This window comes from Lepidochelys olivacea, assembly GCF_965140295.1.
Source record: "Lepidochelys olivacea isolate rLepOli2 genome assembly, chromosome: 1".
Lineage (NCBI taxonomy): Eukaryota > Metazoa > Chordata > Testudines > Cheloniidae > Lepidochelys > Lepidochelys olivacea.
The window spans coordinates 52822121-52841695 of NC_140411.1; the positions used below are offsets into that span (position 1 = coordinate 52822121).

A 19575-nucleotide genomic window follows, 5' to 3' on the forward strand; every position below is an offset into this window, starting at 1 on the left:
AAAAGCAGTGTTTTTCTTCTGCATAGTAAAGTTTCAAAGCTGTATTAAGTCAATGTTCAGTAGTAAACTTTTGAAAGAACCACCATAACGTTTTGTTCAGAGTTCCGAACAACCTCCATTCCCAGGTTGTTCATAACTCTGAGGTTCTACTGTAATCGATGTGAACGTCATCATATGGAATTTGGATTTCTGGATAAAGGTATTGAGTACTCGAAGGCCCACTGCCCTTCTTGGGATAAGGAAGTACAGGAACTAGAACCCCTTCCCCTGTAGCGAGGTGAGACCAGCTCTATGCTGCCTTTGAGGAGAAGAGCGTCAGCTTCTTGTTGGAGGAGGTCTTGATGGGAGGAGTTCCCCCAGGGGACAGCTGTGGGGCTGATGATGTGGAAGCGACAGGAATTCTATATAGTATCATGGTGGATGATCTCTAGTACCCAACTGTCCTTGGGGATCTATTCACAGCAGCAGTTCTAGGTGACTGAGAGTATGAGGAGTCACATCGGACAACCCCCAAGGTCCACGTGGTGTGGGTGGTATAGGCAAGAGACATGCCTGTATCAGCAGATCCTTCCTGCACTTCTCCTTATCCTCTGTGCCGGGGAGTTTGGGAGCCGGTCCAGCAGGATTGGCACATGACTTCTCACCTGACCTGGCACGGCTCAGGGAGGTCATGCTGCATTTCTGAGCAGTCCTGAAAGGGGATCTGCTCTTATGCCCATGGCCATGTTTCTTGGTCTCATGGTGGGTCTTGCCCGACTTCCTTGGTACCGCCGGATCCAGTGCTGTGGAGGTAGTTGGAAGGGCTCTCACCACAGGTGATGGACACTGCACTGCCAGTTCCACCGGTCCCGGATCCCAAAGCCAGCACTAAGAACGTCCAAAAGTGAAGTTCTCTAGTTTCCCGCATATGGAGCAGGAATGACTTCCAGACAGTACAAATGGGCCACAATGTGGGCCTTGCCGAGGCAGTACAGACAATGCTGGTGCTCGTTGCTCATAGAAAATGAACACAGGCAAGAGGCACAGTTTTTAAAGCCTGGAAGCCATGGCATAGTCCCCAAGAGTGTGTGGGTGGGGGGACTTCCCCAAATGGGGGGTGGGGGGAAGAACTATGCAAACTTAACTATAACAACGAACACATACCAAACACAGTAAAAAAGTTATCTACAACTACGTACAAGAAAAAAAAAAACAGACGGAAGGTCACCCTCTTAGTTAAGCTAAGAGCACAAAGGAACAGGGGTTCTGACTCAGGCCATATGGCAGTAAGAGGGAACTGGACAGGCGTTGACCCGCACAGCCTATTATATCCTCAGCTGAGAGCATGAGGGGATACACGATGCACATGTGGGTCAGTGGACACTTCTACTAAAACCTTCCAGCTCCAGCACATGGCGCACATGCGCACCCACGTTTGGAATCAATATAGGGACCACCACTTGAAGAAGTTTGTTCTATTTCCTCAAACTACAGTTATATCATCTAGCCACTGAACAGCTTAAAGGGCCTCAGAGGAGACTGAGTCACAGCTAATTCATAAGACACAACTACTTTGTAGGGTTTTTTTTCTTTTATTTTGCAATCTTATCAATGTGAAATGAAAGGATGGATGAAAGTCCCTCCAAGCACACTCAAAGCAGCTTAACATAGTCAGGAGTCATTGCCTTGAGAAAGCAAAAAGAACAGTCCTGTTCTGTGCGCTTGAATGGGGCACCACATAAGCCTCAGATGAGGCTCCTAGGCTGCAAAACAAGAAGTCATATGTGCAAAAGCAGGTATCACATGAGCAAGTTAGGGGTTCAAGTGCTCACAAAACACTTATGAAGATCTGCATACCAATTTTACTTGCTTTATCCATAGTCATATACATTAATTTGTGCATGGAACTGCCAGTTAGAAGCAGGACCATAATCTTTTTGCATTTGAAAATATAACAGATACTTAATGTTGGGGAGAAGAGCTACTCATTCACAGTGACAACACTTCCTCGCAATGATCAATTCCAATATCCCAGTGTCTAAATTAAGTCCAAGAGGTTATGATACAAAAAAGAATAAAATACTGTTACAGTTAAAAAATGAAAAATATAAAAGCAAATACATTCTGCCTGCATTTCGGCATTAACTGATCACTGTTGCAATAGCTGTAGGGTCATCACTATAGTGGCTGATTTCATGCTAAGGACACCTTCACATTTGTTTCCTTTTATTTAGAGCTGGTTGAAATTTTGACACTAATTTTTTTTCCAGTTTGAAAAAACACAGTTTCATCAAAATTGAAAGGTTTTGTGAAAACAGTTTGATTTCAGTGAAGTTTTGATCTTTTGACCAAAAGAATTGACAAAATTTTCATTTAAAAAAAAATCAAAATTATCTGTGAAAAAGTTCCAAAAATAATGTCATTCAAAATATTTAATGGAAATAACTCTATTTTTTGAACAGCTCTCCTTTATTGATTAATGTTTTAGTCCAACAATTAAAGAATGTTTGCTTCAACCTACAAAGTGAATTAGCTTCAACTTAACTATCCTATTTGATTGGCTTTGATGACAGGCTACAGTAATATAAATGCTAAGCAATCATTTTCTGTGACTAGACAGAGGTAACCTTTTGTTCACAGAAACATTCATAGGAAGTGTCAGCTATGTAAATATGTATGCAAATAGTCTGCGTGAAAGTGTAGGCTGTTAAGTGTCCATGTGGTTCTTTTGACTCTCTGATGGCCTTCCTCCTGTTTATAAAATGTTTAATCATCAACTCAGGGAGCAGAATCAGTGCCTTATAACTTATTGATCACGCACACCTACACTGCACAGATAGCTCGGGAGGCTGTAGAATCCTCATCACTCAAGGTGATTCATTACAGGTTAAATAAACTACCTGTCAGGGATGGTCTAGGTATACTTGGTCCTGCCTCAGCACAGAGGGATGGATTATATGATTTCTTGAGGTCCCTTCTAACCCCATATTTCTGTGAAAGTGTGTTAGATAAAAAGATGAAGTGCATTACAGAAATAATTATGACACATACAATACAGAGAGACATAATACCAAATAGTCAAAGGCACAAACAAAGCAAATAGCTTGCAAATATAGTGTAGGATTATGAAATATGTATGATTGCATAAAGCATTCAAAACATTCAAATAATGAACATATTTATAAAATAATCAAAATGCTAGTGGATAATTCCTGAAGAGGAAAAAAGGCTTTATTTAATAGATTATTATTCACTATTATATCAACAGTGATTTTTATACAGCTAACAGTCTGTTCCTAACATTTCAACTTCGAGAGGTCAAGAGAAACAACCTCTTTTTTAAACAATTAACTGCAATTCAAGATATTTTTCAATACCACAAGAACCAGAGCAAGTCAATAATGAGCTGTAGTACTCATCATATACTGCCACAAAACTCGGAGTGGGACAGTCTTGCATCATGTAGGAAAGTGTACTGAGGAGAGTTGTCATTTTCTTAAAATAAAAGTTCTCTATATACAGTAAAAGCCTAGCTCATCACGCCCTAGTTTGTTTCTGCCTCATATACAGAATCTCTCTCGCTCAAGCCTGGCAGTTGGCAACATATTAAAACATCACATTGAACTGGAAAACTGTATATGTATGCCTCTACTGAAAGTACAGTTATATCTCTGAGTCTCGAGAACCCATGGTAATTTTCTCGCTGCCAAAGCCAGCAGGCTCCTTGCTCCTGCATCCAGCCAAAAAGCTGCTCAACACATCAGCCTGTGTTCTATAAATCAGAGCAGATGGGGATGGTGATTGATTTTTCCCTTTCTCCCTTTCACAGGCAGGACATAATCAAGGTTACAGGAACTTACCAGGTATAAACATGATACTTCTAACCTTTTTTTTTTTCCTTTGTGAAATAGTAATCAGATTTTCCTGGCACAATGTTTTCTCCTGGCAAGAGGATGTAATAAAGCTGCTGGCTCAAAGAACTTAGGCTAAAGAGTAACATTGGCCAGCAAGTCAAGGTGAAATAGGTTTCAAAGAGTCCAGTCTTATTTCTTCCCTGGAAGAGTATCATTTTCATCACTGTTTCCATTAACATTAATATCTGTTCTTGTCAAGGTATCTGAACTTGTTTTTGCATCCACCCATTCTATATTTGTTGAACTCTGCTTGGCAGCAGATATTAATTTGGACTGTTTTGCAGTAGCCTTTTTATAGGAGGTGTCTCAATAGGAGATGAACAAGACTTTTACACTTATACTGTGTGATGCTTATAGCTTCGAAGCACTGAACCAACTTTAGCAACAGATGAAAATTAAACATATTACATCACCAAACCACACAACTTTTTACAGATGTTTTACAGCACTAAGAAAGAAGATCTGGCATTGGGAGTTTGTACAAACTCAGGTAGACTCTAGATCTAGCACCACAGGCTCTCTGTCAACATAAAGTGGTATTATAACAAGCTGTCCTCTTGCCATTACTCTATTCTTTCTATTTATATTCTTGTTTAAGAACCCCATGTTCATCAGGCAGTTTTCATCAGCAATCCTGGCAATTTTGGGCTCAAAGGAAGAGTACCTAAAATAGTGAACTATTCATGCTCCTGCCACAAAGATGACTATAGCTATATTCTAAGGTATCAGATACACTTGAAATTGGAAATTGGAGGGTTGGAGAACTGGAGGGTTGGAGAACTGAGGAAGTTTCATATTTGCTTGATAATCTGACTGAAGTTGAATGTACTTCATTGATAATCCCTTTTTTTTCTTTGTTTGATCATTTGCCGCACAAAAAGAGTCCTGAACTAGGAGATTTTAGTGCATATATTTGATGTTAATGTTTTGCAATCACAAGATGACACCCTGTGTGTACAGGTCCTTGGGAAAGCCAAGACAATGCATAAAAGGTATTTGACCTTTTGCCAGTTGTTATATAATCCTATTGCCAGCAAACAACTTCAGAAACAAGGTCAGTACAGCTCCTTGACTGAAGTACCTGGGCCTCCCACATAGCAGCTACTACAGCTGCATATGTGGCTATATATATCACAGAGGTAATATAGCACAAAATCAGTATTTACGAAGTGCCAGTTTTCTTTAAATATAGAAAGTAGGTAGATATCAGAATGTTCCGCTAAATTTTTAAATAAAATCAAATAATGAACAGAAATACCATTTATTCACTGAAGTTTGGAAAACCATGAATATCTACTCCTCAGTGTTAAAATGAACCCACCCATAGTCTTTGGCTCAGCTATACTCTTATTCATGGAAGGATGAGCTACCAATTAGATCAAATATTGATATGGTTGCCAGGAAGTCTTGTGGTGGGGTCTTTATTTACTGTGTATTTTAACAGGATGAAATCTGAGTACCATACCTAGAAGGTTAATGTCAAGGGACAGAGAATCAAAGCACTTACCATGCAATACAGACTATATATTTCCCTCTAAGAGGAATGAATAACTAAAGGCGCTCCCCCAGTTGATCACTGATGGGTATGCAATGCCTTTTCATGTCAGATTAAAACAAGTAAAGGAAACATTGAGCTAAGTATGGGCATTTTTTCCTGATAAAATAGGAATAAAAGTAAGCAGAACATTAAAGTTCAAAAAAGCTTTGACTATTAATTTCCCACCCTCCACCTTCAGTTTCTTCAAGTCATGCTCCTCTTCACTTCCTTTTTTTAGGCCAAACTAACAAGTATAGTTCTTATGAATTGGCTGTAATCAGGAAGTACCAGAAATGTAGTGAAAAAACCTATTGGAGTGATATTTCCAGCAGCTTTCCAGGGAAGCTGAGGCAGACCTGCCAATTCTCACCCATTTGGAGCGAAACTCAATCATTGCTAATAATCTTAATGCAACTCAGACTTTTAATAAATAATTTTTGCACTGTTTCATAACAAACTTTTTGGAAAGCTCACTTATTTAATCTGTAACAGCTTGAGAGCCCTAGGGAGATTAATCTCTGGAAAGTGTGGGTAGGTGTGTCAGACATCAACTGTAGGCTACTTGGGCAAATTCAGCATTGTAAAAACCTAAGAAAAAATGCTGAACTAATTAAGAGGCTGCAAAACTTCACACCCTTCAATGAAACAAAAATGTATTTTGGGGTCAGATTTTATTATGTTTACTAATTCCTAACATAAAAACTGTGACTGTTCTTTGAAGCTCTCTATATTTGACAAGCAAACACAGTGCCCCACTAGCACATGAGGATTTACAGCTTATTTTTATTTTGTCCCTAGACAATAAAGGTTTAAGTGTAAACGTTCCAAAAACACACACTACATCCTTGCAGACAGGATGCTATTATGTCAGCCAAATTGAACTATAGAGAGTCAGGCCAAGTCGACACTTTGATAGGAGACCCACAAAACATCTACATGAAGGAGTTTGGGAACGTAGCTGCCCCTTTTCCCTCCAAAAAGAAAAGGAGTACTTGTGGCACGTTAGAGACTAACCAATTGATTTAAGCATAAGCTTTCATGAGCTACAGCTCACTTCATCGGATGCATACTGTGGAAAGTATAGAAGATCTTTTAATACACACAAAGCATGAAGAAATGGGTGTTTACCACTACAAAAGGTTTTCTCTCCCCCCACCCCACTCTCCTGCTGGTAATAGCTTATCTAAAGTGATCACTCTCCTTACAATGTGTATGATAATCGAGTTGGGCCATTTCCAACACAAATCCAGGTTCTCTCCCCCCACCCCACCCCCAACTCGATTATCATACACACTGTAAGGAGAGTGATCACTTTAGATAAGCTATTACCAGCAGGAGAGTGGGGTGGGGGGAGAGAAAACCTTTTGTAGTGGTAAACACCCATTTCTTCATGCTTTGTGTGCATCAAAAGATCTTCTATACTTTCCACAGTATGCATCCGATGAAGTGAGCTGTGGCTCACGAAAGCTTATGCTCAAATAAATTGGTTAGTCTCTAAGGTGCCACAAGTACTCCTTTTCTTTTTGCGAATACAGACTAACACGGCTGTTACTCTGAAACTTTTCTCTCCAAGTCAGCACTGTACAAAGGTTACAGAGTGGTGCTAAGAGACACTGTGCAGGGGCAGATAAGACAAAATGGCGGTCCTGGTCATTAAAGATCACTTGGCTCTCTTCACATGAGTAAGGGCAATACTTAGCACTACTGTCCTGGCTACATTCCAGCTTGGGAAACTGTACTGCTGCCTACTAAATTGCCCTTGCATCTTCAACTCCTGTCCTAAATTTGTCTGTTACTGTTCAACAGTTACCATACTGCACCTCAGAGGAGGCTACAGTACATGTCAATGTAGGACAAACCAATCCTTGTGTAAAATGTTCACATTAGCTCTATAATGAAAGGTTCTATACGGATGTAAGGCGTGTACATGTGAGTGCGTGCATGTGCTTCAGAATGTTAACTTTCCTTGCTTACCAGTATGTATTACCTATTTTTTCACACACATCTCCCAGCTTATAAAATAGGTACTGATAAAGGATTTTCCCCACCCTCCAAAAACTCAAAAGTCTGGATCCAGATAAGCAACAACAAAAAACAAAAAAACCCAAAAACAAAAAACAAAAAAACGTCCAAACCTTCCAATTCAATTAGTCAGACAAATACAAATGCATTTTCTATTACATGTTGAATATATATATATTATATAAAGATCAGAAAGTAGTAATTCTTAAACATATCTACAATGAATATCTGTGCATTTCTCCTTATTCTAAGTAAAAGGACTCTCCTGCTAGACTCAGATAGTATGTTATAAATTATTTAAAGAGGAAAAAAAGGTGCTGAAGATACATTCATCCAGCTGCTGAGGAAAAAATCTGGACAAGGAGAAGGAAAAACAAGCCCTTTCATCGGTTCCTGAACTACATCACAAACGAATGAGATAATTGGCAGCCCTTTTTATTTTTATGTTCTCCTTATGCGCAAGACAACTTATGGTTCCTTGGCTGCTACTCATGGTCCAGCACTTAGAAACATCCTTTAATAAAGGGTAGGCAAGTTCAGACCAAAAACATGTTTTCCTCTAAAGTCTATTTGCTCTTGTGAAGTTACACAATCAGATTCCAAGAGACTTTTACATGAACACAGATTTCATTTAGTTTTCTGTGGGGAGTTTGTCTTAATTTATCATTATTAACTGGCTTCCATATACCACATAGCTTCCTTTTTCATGCTAATTCTGGGGTGTTACCAAAATCCAGATTCCAAAAATTTAAGATGGGAGTGGCTGGGAGGAAAGCACTTACTGGGGTTGGGAGGAAGAGACAATTTTAAGCAATTCTGTGATGTCAAACTAGAATAGATGTACATGGGAGATAAGCCAAGAAGGATAAGTAGAAGATCTATGACCATTCAAATTTGATTTAAAATAAAGACCATATAAAATGGGAGTTTAACCATTCACACCACCCCCATTTCCTATAAAAATTACTATGAACTTGTTTTCAATAGGGATTTGTTCTGAGTTAGCTGATAATTGGCCCTTATTAAGCCCATCATAAGCTTTCAGTTATTTTTGTTTTCTGTATTAGAAATCAAAATTAAAGAAGAGACATCCTGATTTTGTATCTAAAACTAGTATTGTAGTCTGAGCTGACACCATTTTGGCCTTATTTTACAGGCTAAATAAGATCTGGAAAGCTACCCCACACTTTAATATTGTGTCTTTTTTAAAATGTGCTATTTTCTTACCACTTTCATCTAGCAAGAAATCATCCTGGTATCGGAACTTTTCTGGTCCACATGCAATAAAAATGTCATCATCACCAAAGAAATCCTGAAGGCAGATCACCTGCAAAGGAAAAGGAAAGGAATACATTCAACATGCAATCTTTCATAATAATAATAACAATAAATTCCTCCAAGTCTATAGCTGCATGAACACTCTTCAAGTCTAATGAAATCAACCAAGATTCTTCTCCAGAGAAGTTTCAAAGCAGAGCTTTGACTATCTGTTATGAGTAAGAAACATTTTTATGGACATTGCTGGAAGAGAGATCTAAAGAAGATAGCATGATCTAAATGTCACATTTACTACAAGATGTATCACTATGGTATGAGGTTAGAGCCTTTTGTTTCCATATGAGGTTGCAGTCAGTAGCTACCACATAATTAATTTGCTTTTACAGTTCACATTTATATTCTTTGACAGCAGGTAATCAGCTAACAGTTTTTCAGGCAAAATTTACTGTGGCTATTTCAACAAAAGCTGTGTGACAATGAAGATATGCCTTGTCAGTTTCCCCCTAAAAGGGGGAAAACCCCATTTTAAGCAGTTACATATTCTCTGCCACTATCCCCTTCACCTCCTCCAAACAGCAACCCATAGAAATGTGAACCACCTCCTAGCAGGCATACCTCTGAGCAATCAGGTCAGTACCAGCCAGGAATTTGACTTCATGTTGAGCAAAAGATTTTAAAAAAAAAAAAGAGCTGATATAGAAAGTCAGAATCGGGGTAGGGTAGATTAGTGTTCATAGCTGAGATGTCCTTACCCAAAGCCGTATTTCATTATATTCACTCTTAACTTCACTTTAAATAAAAGGTTTAATTTTTCCATTCTCTACAATTATTTCGCTAGCTCCAGCAAAAGATTGGCAGTGTTCCCAAATTCTGTCTTTTGGCCATTTTGATCCTGTTTTGACAACTTCTAAAAACAAATTAGAAATCTAACTACCTTTTAAAAAACAGAGGGCACAGTGTGAATTATATAGATTAGATTAGAGAAGAGCTTTTAAAGTTATATTACTTGTAATATCCTTTTAGGAACCTCAACATCATTACCTCCTGGTGATTTTACTCTTTTTGATGTGGTAAACAATGATATTCTTTCTGGCTGCCCCACATCTGGCAAAGAACGCGGGACCACATTTTAAATTTTTTTTCTTTATAGAACACCTTAAAACTAAATTTTTTGGTACCAACATCTGGACAGAAGAGTTCTATGAAAAGCGTTCATTTATCCAGTCGTGCTGCACCGTCAGCAAAGGGAGCAGACTCACTTTTTATGAGTTCCACAATAATATGGGAGAGCAGGTGAATTCAGAATGACAAGATTGGAAGAGGGCCGATGGCAGAAATAGGAGCTGTAATGGTTATCAAGAGGAGAAGAGAGCTGCCCCACTGAACCACATCCCCCTACCATGCAAAGCAGGAAACACCTGCCTTCAGTGTCTACTTCATTAAAAGATCCCTATGTGACCAAATTAACCACTGAGGGTGGGTAGGTTTCTGAAGGGATTGTTGTTCTTGTTTTTAGCAGAGGAACATTAATGACTGAAAAGCCAATGGTTGTACATCTCTCATGCAGAACCATGGTACCACACCTCATTGGGAAGTTCAAAAGGCTTGAGGATTTTTGAAAGGTAACAGTCTATTTACATGGAGAACCTTAAAAACAGATCGATAGATGGATAGACACCTTTTGACCATGGCAGATTTGTGACATAGAATGCTTCAGGCTAGATCAGAAGCAGACAAAAAAGGAGTAACTGAGATGCAGTAGTTTGTATCTCTCCACTGACCTGTCACTTAAGCAGCGTATAGAGTTCACATTTTTCATCCTTACCTTCAAGTCCTTAAACTGCATTTCTATCTAAGTTTTCACACCACACCCATCACCTTGGCACTGGAGCACTAGCCTACATGTACCACCTAACCTCTTATTGTGTTTTCCCCCCACAACGTATACTCCACCAATGATGCCAGCCTCAAATACCTCTTTTGTCATTTCTTCCTACTTCCCAACTCTGCTTTTTTTTCCACACTGCCCCCACTCATGGCACACCCTTCCTAAACAATTTGCAAACCTCAACCTTCTCTTCAGTCAAGTTCCTTTTAAAACACCCATCCTTACCGCAATATTCACAAACGTACTGAGTTTTAGAACTTCATTTAAGAAGTACCAATAGTCTATTTCCACCTTGTTTCCTGAGTGTGTATCTTCTACGTTTTATATTTTATGGGGGAATGGCAGACTTTACTTGTGTCACACGCCCACTTGCCCCCCTCAGTGGGAGGGAGATCAGCATTGTATATTGCTAACGTTGTTGCAAGTATCACAGGGCAATTTGGGAAGGGTCAAAGATGTGAGTGGGTACTGGAAGATTCTTTTGCAGGCTGTGAGAGGCCAAAGGGGGAAGGAGAAAGAGAGCAGAGAACGGGTTAACTCAACACTGTAGCTAGCAAGCTCAGTCTGACGATAAGACCTCGGCCCCAGTCCAAGGTTCACGGCACTAGAGGAAAAGTCTGAAGCTGCGTTTATCTCTCAGCCACCCACGAAAAAAAAAAGTACACTGAACCAGGGCTGCAGAAATGGAAAACACAGGTGAGACGACGAAGGGGGGAACAGAGCTGCACATCCCTGGAGCCCTTGTGTTTTGGGAAAGCAGAGAAGACCACAGAAAGCCGGTTTGGACTGGCACAAAGAGCACCAGGAACAGAGGTTGCCAAATGGAACATCCCCAAAGGATCCCAGGACTTAAAACCCTCCTGAGAGCTGGAGCAATTCGGAGATTAGCAGTGGACCCTGAACGACCTGTGTACTGGACAAGAACTCCCGTCCACCCCTCCCCCCTCCTTCTTATGTTACACCCATGTCTGGCCAGTGTGAGTACGAAAGTGGGTTCGGGCTTGGGGCACTAATGCTTTCTTCCTTCCTCTGAGTGACGTGGGGAACCCCCTCACCCTCCCAGCGCTCTCCGCTGTTATTTTATTATTTTATCAATAAAGCTTTAAAACTCAGTTAGGTGGTGTGCTGCATCATCTCCTCCCTAAAGATCCTGTGGCCTCAGCCTGATCACCTGAAGCCCCAGGCAGATTGGTAACATAAATCTGTCACACTTGTGTGTTTTGTACAGCCCTAAGCACAGTAGCAGACTTTAGCAAATAAGTAATAGTAATCAGAACACTGTTCACTTGGAGTTTGTCTACACACAAAGTTGCACTGCTTTTACTACAGATATGATTTTAAATCACAGTTACTGCATAAGGCTAAATGGAAATTCTAAAAAATGATTTAAACAGGGTTTAAAATTGATTTAACTGATGTCTATTAGGAGCAGAATTAAGCTAAACACAAAATAACCCACTCAACTTAAGTAATACCTTGGCTAGGCTTCATAGCCCAAGATCCAGCCCAAACTACAACTTTAAAGTGCTGTCATACAGTTGTTTTTCGAGTGCTAGCAGGAGCTTCCCTAACACAAGACTATCCACCCGAAATGGAAAGCTTGCTCCAAAATTCTTTAGACAAACCTTGTAAGAAGTCTGGTGACATTCACTTGGCTGAATGATTGCCAGTATCATGTAATGCATTAGGATGGTAAAATTGTAACTGATACCCATTGTCTGCTCTTGAATAATCATAACACATTCAGAGATAGAAGAGACCTCTTATGTCATCTTGTTCATCCCCCCCCAGTCATTGCAAGATTGCTCCCTAAAGTATATTTTTCAGTAGTTTAGTTATAAATGAGTCAAGAGATAGGACTTCCCTTGAGAGACTATGCCAGAGAAAGATAAACAAAGCGATCAGCTGTTACACATCCAGAGTGGTTTCTTGGCTTTGTTTGAATCAGAGAGTAATCAGCCTGCACCTGGCTCCTTTTACAGGTCATTACTGTGAAACAAGTTGCCCAGGCAAACTGACTATGCTTTCGAAAAGTATTACGTCAACACTAAAACGCAAATTTTAAAGCAGTCTCTGCCTGCTGCCTTCAACATGGACCACAGGAGAATACAGAAAGGCAGCTCCTCTTTAAAGAAAGAGAATCAGACTTCAACTGAAATTCACAGAGCAGTGTGTTTGAATAATTCTCTCAAATCTGAGGGAAGTATACTTCCCTCCCTACTGTCTTTGGCTCAAAGTCTGTTATTCATGCCCACTTCGTTAATCTGCCATTATGTACATCTCATCCCTGGAGATCAGGCTATTTATGAAAAATAAAATTTACCATTAACATATATAGACTTCCTTTCCTATGTTCTGGTCCAAGTTATCTTACAAGGTGAAGATTTAGACAAAAGGCAATAGAAGGTATCTGCTGTTTACACATTTCAAAAGCAGAACCACACAGAATTCATTCTTTTCTGTTGGAATGAAATCTCCATGGTGACAATTGCATCATCAAGCTGTGAAAGCCTTTCAGCAAAGCAGCATTTTTTATGGTGATTCTCTTTACAAGAGTGCCCTCTGTAAATGAACAGAAGATGTTACTGTTGGCACCGTTTGGTTCAAAAACAGCCAAAGCTACATAGCTATTGTGTCTTTACCAGATGCTTGTGGTGTCACATATTAGCCTAATGCCTCAGAAACAAGTAAACAATCTCACATTATTATATCAGCACAAGTCACCATCATTATCATCAAGAGTCACAGACCTGTGAATTTCCATACTGAACAGCCAAAATGCCCTGGTATCCTGCTGCCAATCAGATGTAATCTAGCCTCCACCCCCTCAATCGTGCATTTAATTGTGCGCTGCTATACCAGAGGAGTAAATTTCTTTCTGATCCCACTGTTGAACTGTTTGTGCCCTGAAGCAAGAGAACTGAGAGCTCATCCATGCAATTATTAATTTTAATAGCTGTTCACTTCAATAATGGACATGTTCCTCAACCTCCATTTGGTGTTGCTGATAACTCACATGTTACTTTGTTTTGTTCAGCGAGGAAGAGTCCTTCCTGAGGAGAGGAATTCTTCTCCAGTCTATACCTCATGCCAGGCTATAATCCCGTACTTGGTCTTTGTGTTGTTGCATTATAGAACACTGTGCCATATTTTTTAAAAAGAGGGAACTTCAGGTGAGACCATGCTTTCTGTAAACATGTCACTATCTTTTTCTGAGAAAAGTCTGATTTATGATGAATCATGTGAAACTTTTAAAACATCAGCCATCTAAAGTTTACACCTTTAAAATCCAAGGTCGGGGAGAAGCTGTCAGAAAGGTTGGCTCTACAAGATACTGTAGGTACCATCCCTGAGCCTGCTACATGAAGCAGGACCTGGATGAAGAGTTTTTTTTGGAGAGGATGGAGAGGAAAGAAGAGTATTTTGACAAATATAGTACCCCTCCTCCTGTTCACACCCTCCCCCCGCAAGTTGTCATCATGTGGAGTTCTCTGTGAACACTGGAGTTTTACAGCTGTTATTAGCGCTGTCTTGTGAAAGGTCTCTCTCATTAACAGCCAGTTCAAGCTTTTTTTGAAATCAGACATCACTACTGAGTCATGGTAGGTAGCAAGGAACAAATGGCACCTATTCACACCCAAAAGCTCTCCTAAAGAGAGGTTAGCTTACTTCAACAGCTGCACCAATGCACTACTGCACTGACCAGCTACATGGCTCATGATGACATAAGCTATCACATGAAAAATGAGCTGTGCAGGGACTGTGAAATCTTGGGGCCTGGTCTGGAACAGACCTCTGATTTATTTCACTGAATTTGCTTCTCCTTCTGCATCAAAATTTTACTTTTGTCCTCTCTCAAAGCTCTTGACAGCATACTGTTCCTCCCCACCCTATTTCATCTCCTATAACTCCAATGTTCAAGCCCTGCACTCTGCTAAAATTCTATTTCCCTTTGTATTGTTCATTTAATAAAGTCTCTGGTACTGGCTCCTATGCCTGGAATGTCCTCTCTAACCCTGTACACCATGTTACCTTCCTTTTTTTCCTTCAGTTCCCTACTCAAAACTCACCTTTTCCCATCTTTGTTTGGTCTTCAAGACACCATGATCTTCCCTATCCTAAGAGAATCTCAACCCCTCTTTTAGCATCCTCTCTCTCTCCTCTTTGTCCATATATCCAAGCTCCTTCAGAGTACTGTCCCTCATAGACTTTATGGTCAGATGGGATCATCATGATCATCTAGTCGGACCTCCTGCACATTGCAGGATGTCTCTACACCCTCACCACAACTATCTACTCTTATATTCTTAGAACGTTTTTTATCCCCATAGTATCAGTGTCTCTACTAGAGATCACCAAATACAAGAACTCTTCTTGGCTCTCTGGAGTCTACCTTCCAACTCATTCACTCCACTCACAGAACTCACAAAAGGCAAATGCAATCTCTTCCTGGCACCCCTCTACTCCACCCTCAAACAGCGTATCCCAGTTTGACACAGCTGGTCATAGCTCCTCCTTGAAACTCTCTTCTCTCTAGTTGTAACGGTTCTCCCGCCAGCTCACACTGCTCCTTCAGTGCGCCCCATTCTGGCAGTTTCACAGGGTTTTGTCCTTGGCCCCTTCATCTCCTTCCATGGTGAGCTCATTCATTTTAATGGCTTCAACTATCATCCCTCTATCAAATATAGGGTTCTTCATTCATACTCACATCTGCAACAGTCTCTCTTCTTTGATGTACTATTGCCGATGAAAAATTTCACAGTGGCAAAACCAGAACTCTTAGTCTTCCCTCCTTCCACCACATTATACCTTCTCCATCAAGGTAGATAACTCCACCAACCTCACGGTTTCCAAAGCCCATAATCTCAGTACTTTCCTCCTTCTTTCAGTCCTCTTTTATGTTGTTGCTATGTCTTGTCACTTCTTCCTCTTGAGAAGGCCTCAGGCTCCCGTCTTTTCCTTTCAACTTCATGCCATTGAAACATTTCAGTTTTGCTGGAAATTTTTATTTTCTGTCAGACAATCATTTCCAGCTTAATGGGTCCCCAACTCCTCAGCAGCCCAGGTTTCCAGTCTTCACAGCTCCAGGGCAGTGCACGGCAAATGGATTACGGCAGAGCTAGGACTCCCAGGCTGGCCAGAAGCCCTAGCTCCCAAGGGTCTAGGTTCCCCAAGCTGACCAGCTTCCCACCTGATGTGCTGCTAGGGCTCCAGGCAGCCTACAACATTTTGTACTAAATGTTTGTTCATCCTTTTTCAAACAAAATTTTAGACTTCCCATTCAATGGGAAATTTCCATTTTTCATTCAGTTTCAGAACACTTGCTTTGAAGCATCAGAATTCCACTTTTCAGCCAGCTCTAGCTTGTTTCTCTATCTACACTTTGATTGTGAACTTCTTGTGACTTGGACTATCCCTTCTTGAACAGCTGGAAAGCATCATGTGGAACAAACTGACAGTAACAAATAAATAATAAACCTTGTGCAAAGAGCCATACATACCTGTAGCTCTATTCACAAATAGGGCCAGATACAGAATCTACTGAAGTCAGCAGAAAAAAATTATTTAATAGATTTTGTATCAGACCTACAATAGCAACACCACTACAAGTTGGTATCTCAGATCTGTTTTGTTAACCAGGTTTATAAAACTGAGCAACCAACACAACTTCCTCATGAACACATGCTTATGGGCCAAGTTCAGGACTGCCACAATTTCTAAACACTGTTTTGGTCTAGGAATAAGAAGATAGAATCTTCAGTGTCTAGGAATCTAGCCTGATAGAAATGTAGGATTCTCTCTCATCACTAATCTATTATCAGGCATTCTCCTTTTACTCCAAATATGCAGTACATGCTTTTACACTGGCATTAAAGGAAAAGCAAATTCACAGTAAAAAACCCACAGACAATCCTGTTCATAAAAGTCTTACAAACGGACCACTAAACATTTCCCCTTGATAATGAACCATTTGGCCATGTCAATCATGGGTTTCCTCTACACTGGAGGAAACTAAAGCCAGGCTAAATGCCATAAAGTAGGATCATTTTAATCCCATGACACAATTAATCAGCATGTGGTTGTGAATGAAATTTCACATACAAGAACAAAGGTTGCAATGGGATGAAGAAGTAGGAGAAACTACCACTCGGACCTGACATAAGTTATTCCAGTTATGAGGATAGTATTTCAGTACAATCAGGTTTTAAGGTATAGCAATTCTAACAGCAAATGGGATTATAAATAGGCCCAAATAAATGTATCTGAGTGTCTGGTATTCAGCTACATGCAGATTAATTTTCCTTTGCCAGAGTCACACATTTCTTCTGTTTCAAGTGCAGCGCAGTACTGCCATTCGGTGGCCAAAGACACAAACTGCTGAAGAACAATGCCTATGGGACTTAGTGATTTTCTTATAGCTTTTCCAATCAAGACAATTTTAACGATGATCAACAGGACACACTCTAATTACAAGGAAGTTTAATTACACTCATATGTGGTTATTTTAAAAAGGAGGTTTCTTATTACTTTGGGGTAATGCTCACAGATGGCACTTAAATAATTTAAAAGATGAAGACAGGAATAGTTTTCAAACCAGTTCCAGGAGCACTATTGTACATTGCACAGCTCCACGGATTTTTGTTGTTTTATTTTACCAGAAGGTTAAAGAAAAGATGTAAAGATGTATGGGTTTCAGGACATGGTAGCTTGATACAGATATACACCTTTACAAAAGGCTAATTTTCCTACTAGAAATAAATGCAATACTATCCTTTCACAGGGTGAGCGGGAAGACGAAGGGTTGGGGTTTTTCATTTTGTTCTGGGATTCTATAGCTTGAGACAAAGGAAAAGAATTTCAAACATAGTAAAGTACTCTATACTTAATATAGGTTCTTCATAACAAACAACAACAGTAACAGAACCCCAAACATCTGGTTCAGCCAATCATATCAATGCTCTCTGGGCCAGTGTAACGCTTATTTTTATGTATTTATGTACTTAAACCATCCTACCCCTGCTGCAGGGCTCCAGTACACAGGTACCTGCTTCAGAGTAATCTGATTAACTATCCTTGCAGCCGTCAATATATCTTTTAAAAGTAAACACTGGTAGCAGCAAAAGTGGATCAAGAGTGCCTGTGTGAGAGAAAAAAAATCTGTCTTAAAAGAAAAGGGGGGCGGGGGGAGAGCCTAGACAATTTTTTTAGACTCCTTTATTGAACAGCAGAGTGATATTTAGTTTGTAATTTAAGTGGGTTTACAAATGAAACTGCTATTTTTCAGCATTTTGGATCTAATATTCCTCATACTAGCATGCCAGGTGTATCTAGGCATGAAAACCAATAACTTAGTTCAGTTTTCAGAGTAGCAGCCGTGTTAGTCTGTATTCGCAAAAAGAAAAGGAGGACTTGTGGCACCTTAGAGACTAACCAATTTATTAGAGCATAAGCTTTCGTGAGCTACAGCTCACTTCCTCAGATGAGGAAGTGAGCTGTAGCTCACGAAAGCTTATGCTCTAATAAATTGGTTAGTCTCTAAGGTGCCACAAGTCCTCCTTTTCTTTTTAGTTCAGTTTGCATATCACACTGCTGAACATGTATTGAATTTCATTAAAGCAAGTAAGAAGGAACAATCCAGGATTATCATTGTTCATTTTTCACTAGAAACTTCAGCAGATATAATTTGAAACTTCTTCAGTGCATTAAGAGGAGGGTGGAGAACAATTCGAGAATTTAGCTAGTTTAAAAGAAAAATGGAGTCAAGTACCAAATTTCTGAGAATTTATAAGTTTTTAGAAGAGAATGGAATGCCTTTTTTAAATTGAAGTTTAAGTACTACCTTAGAAAACATTTTGCAGGGTAAACTTTAGTCATATTAGAAGAACCTAGGTATTGTAGCCTGTCATACTTAAATGTATTAAATGAACACATAAAATTGGCTTGTTTTATAGCAGTATAAACTGTGCTATCTCATGCATCACTAAGCTTTTCTGTTACTTCTGAAGTAGTTTTAATATAATTTTTCCAAAAATTTGTAGGCTTGGGTTTTGTTTATAAAACTTAGAATTAAGGTGCATGTGAGAGATACAGGCCTCTCAGGCCAGAGGATGTACCTGTAGTTTGGGAGGCCAGTTACCTCATTCCATGTGTTCAGGGAAAGTGGATGAAGGCCAGAAAAATAAACTATCATTGGGAGAAAGGAAGATGGTCTTGAGGAGCAGAGAGTATCTGGGAGAGAGAAGGTAGAATGCCCTCCCAGACTATTTCTCCTTTTAAGAGCCTGGGGCCAGAAGTCTTGTAGAGTGGGTGGGTTATTAGACCCAAATGGGAAGGCTCAAACGAGTGATTATTTGACTGGACAACTGACTCAAAAGGAAACTCCAAGCTCAGTTAAGAAAGGAGCTGCTGAGACGGAGAGGAAAAAAATCAGGGGACAGTCACAGCAAAGCTGTGAAAACCCTGAACCTGAGGTCAGAGTCTACAGGCCACAGAGATGCAGGACTGGAAACACACACGCCCCAAAAAGGAGGGCTATGAAGACTCTGAACTTCAGGGAGAGAGTTTACAGATTAGGGAGGCCGGGTCAAGAAACACAAAGGCCCAAGAAGGAGGCCTTTGAAACTCTGCAGGGCCACCCCAGTTCAGGATGGGAGGTATTCTTGTACAACACCTGTCTGCAGTGCATACAACCAAATCTTTACTAAAATCTACTTTTTCAATGGCCCATAAGGCAGTGGACCTCCCACATCAGTAATTATGCTTTACATTGTTAGAACAGCTTTTAATCAGAAAATCTTAAATTTTACGTAAAGTATATATTATTATTCCCATTGTACATGAGGAAAGAGAATAAAAGAAATATCCAAGGCATATGATAAGTCAGTGTTGTCTGGAATAAAATCTAGACCTCCTGATTTAGGTTCTAACCTCCAGATGTTACCAAATCCTTCTAAAAT

At 39.9% G+C, this 19575-nt stretch overlaps 1 protein-coding gene across 4 annotated transcripts in view; it reads right to left on the reverse strand.

Moving 5' to 3' along the window:
- DCLK1 (doublecortin like kinase 1) overlaps window positions 1–19575 on the reverse strand; it is a 333830-nt gene that overhangs the window by 147374 nt on the left and 166881 nt on the right. For all 4 annotated transcript variants that reach the window (XM_084631441.1, XM_084631440.1, XM_084631439.1 and 1 more), the window contains exon 4: window positions 8680–8779. In XM_084631441.1, coding sequence (XP_084487567.1) covers window positions 8680–8779 — 100 coding nt within the window. The remainder of the gene's footprint in view (window positions 1–8679; window positions 8780–19575) is intronic.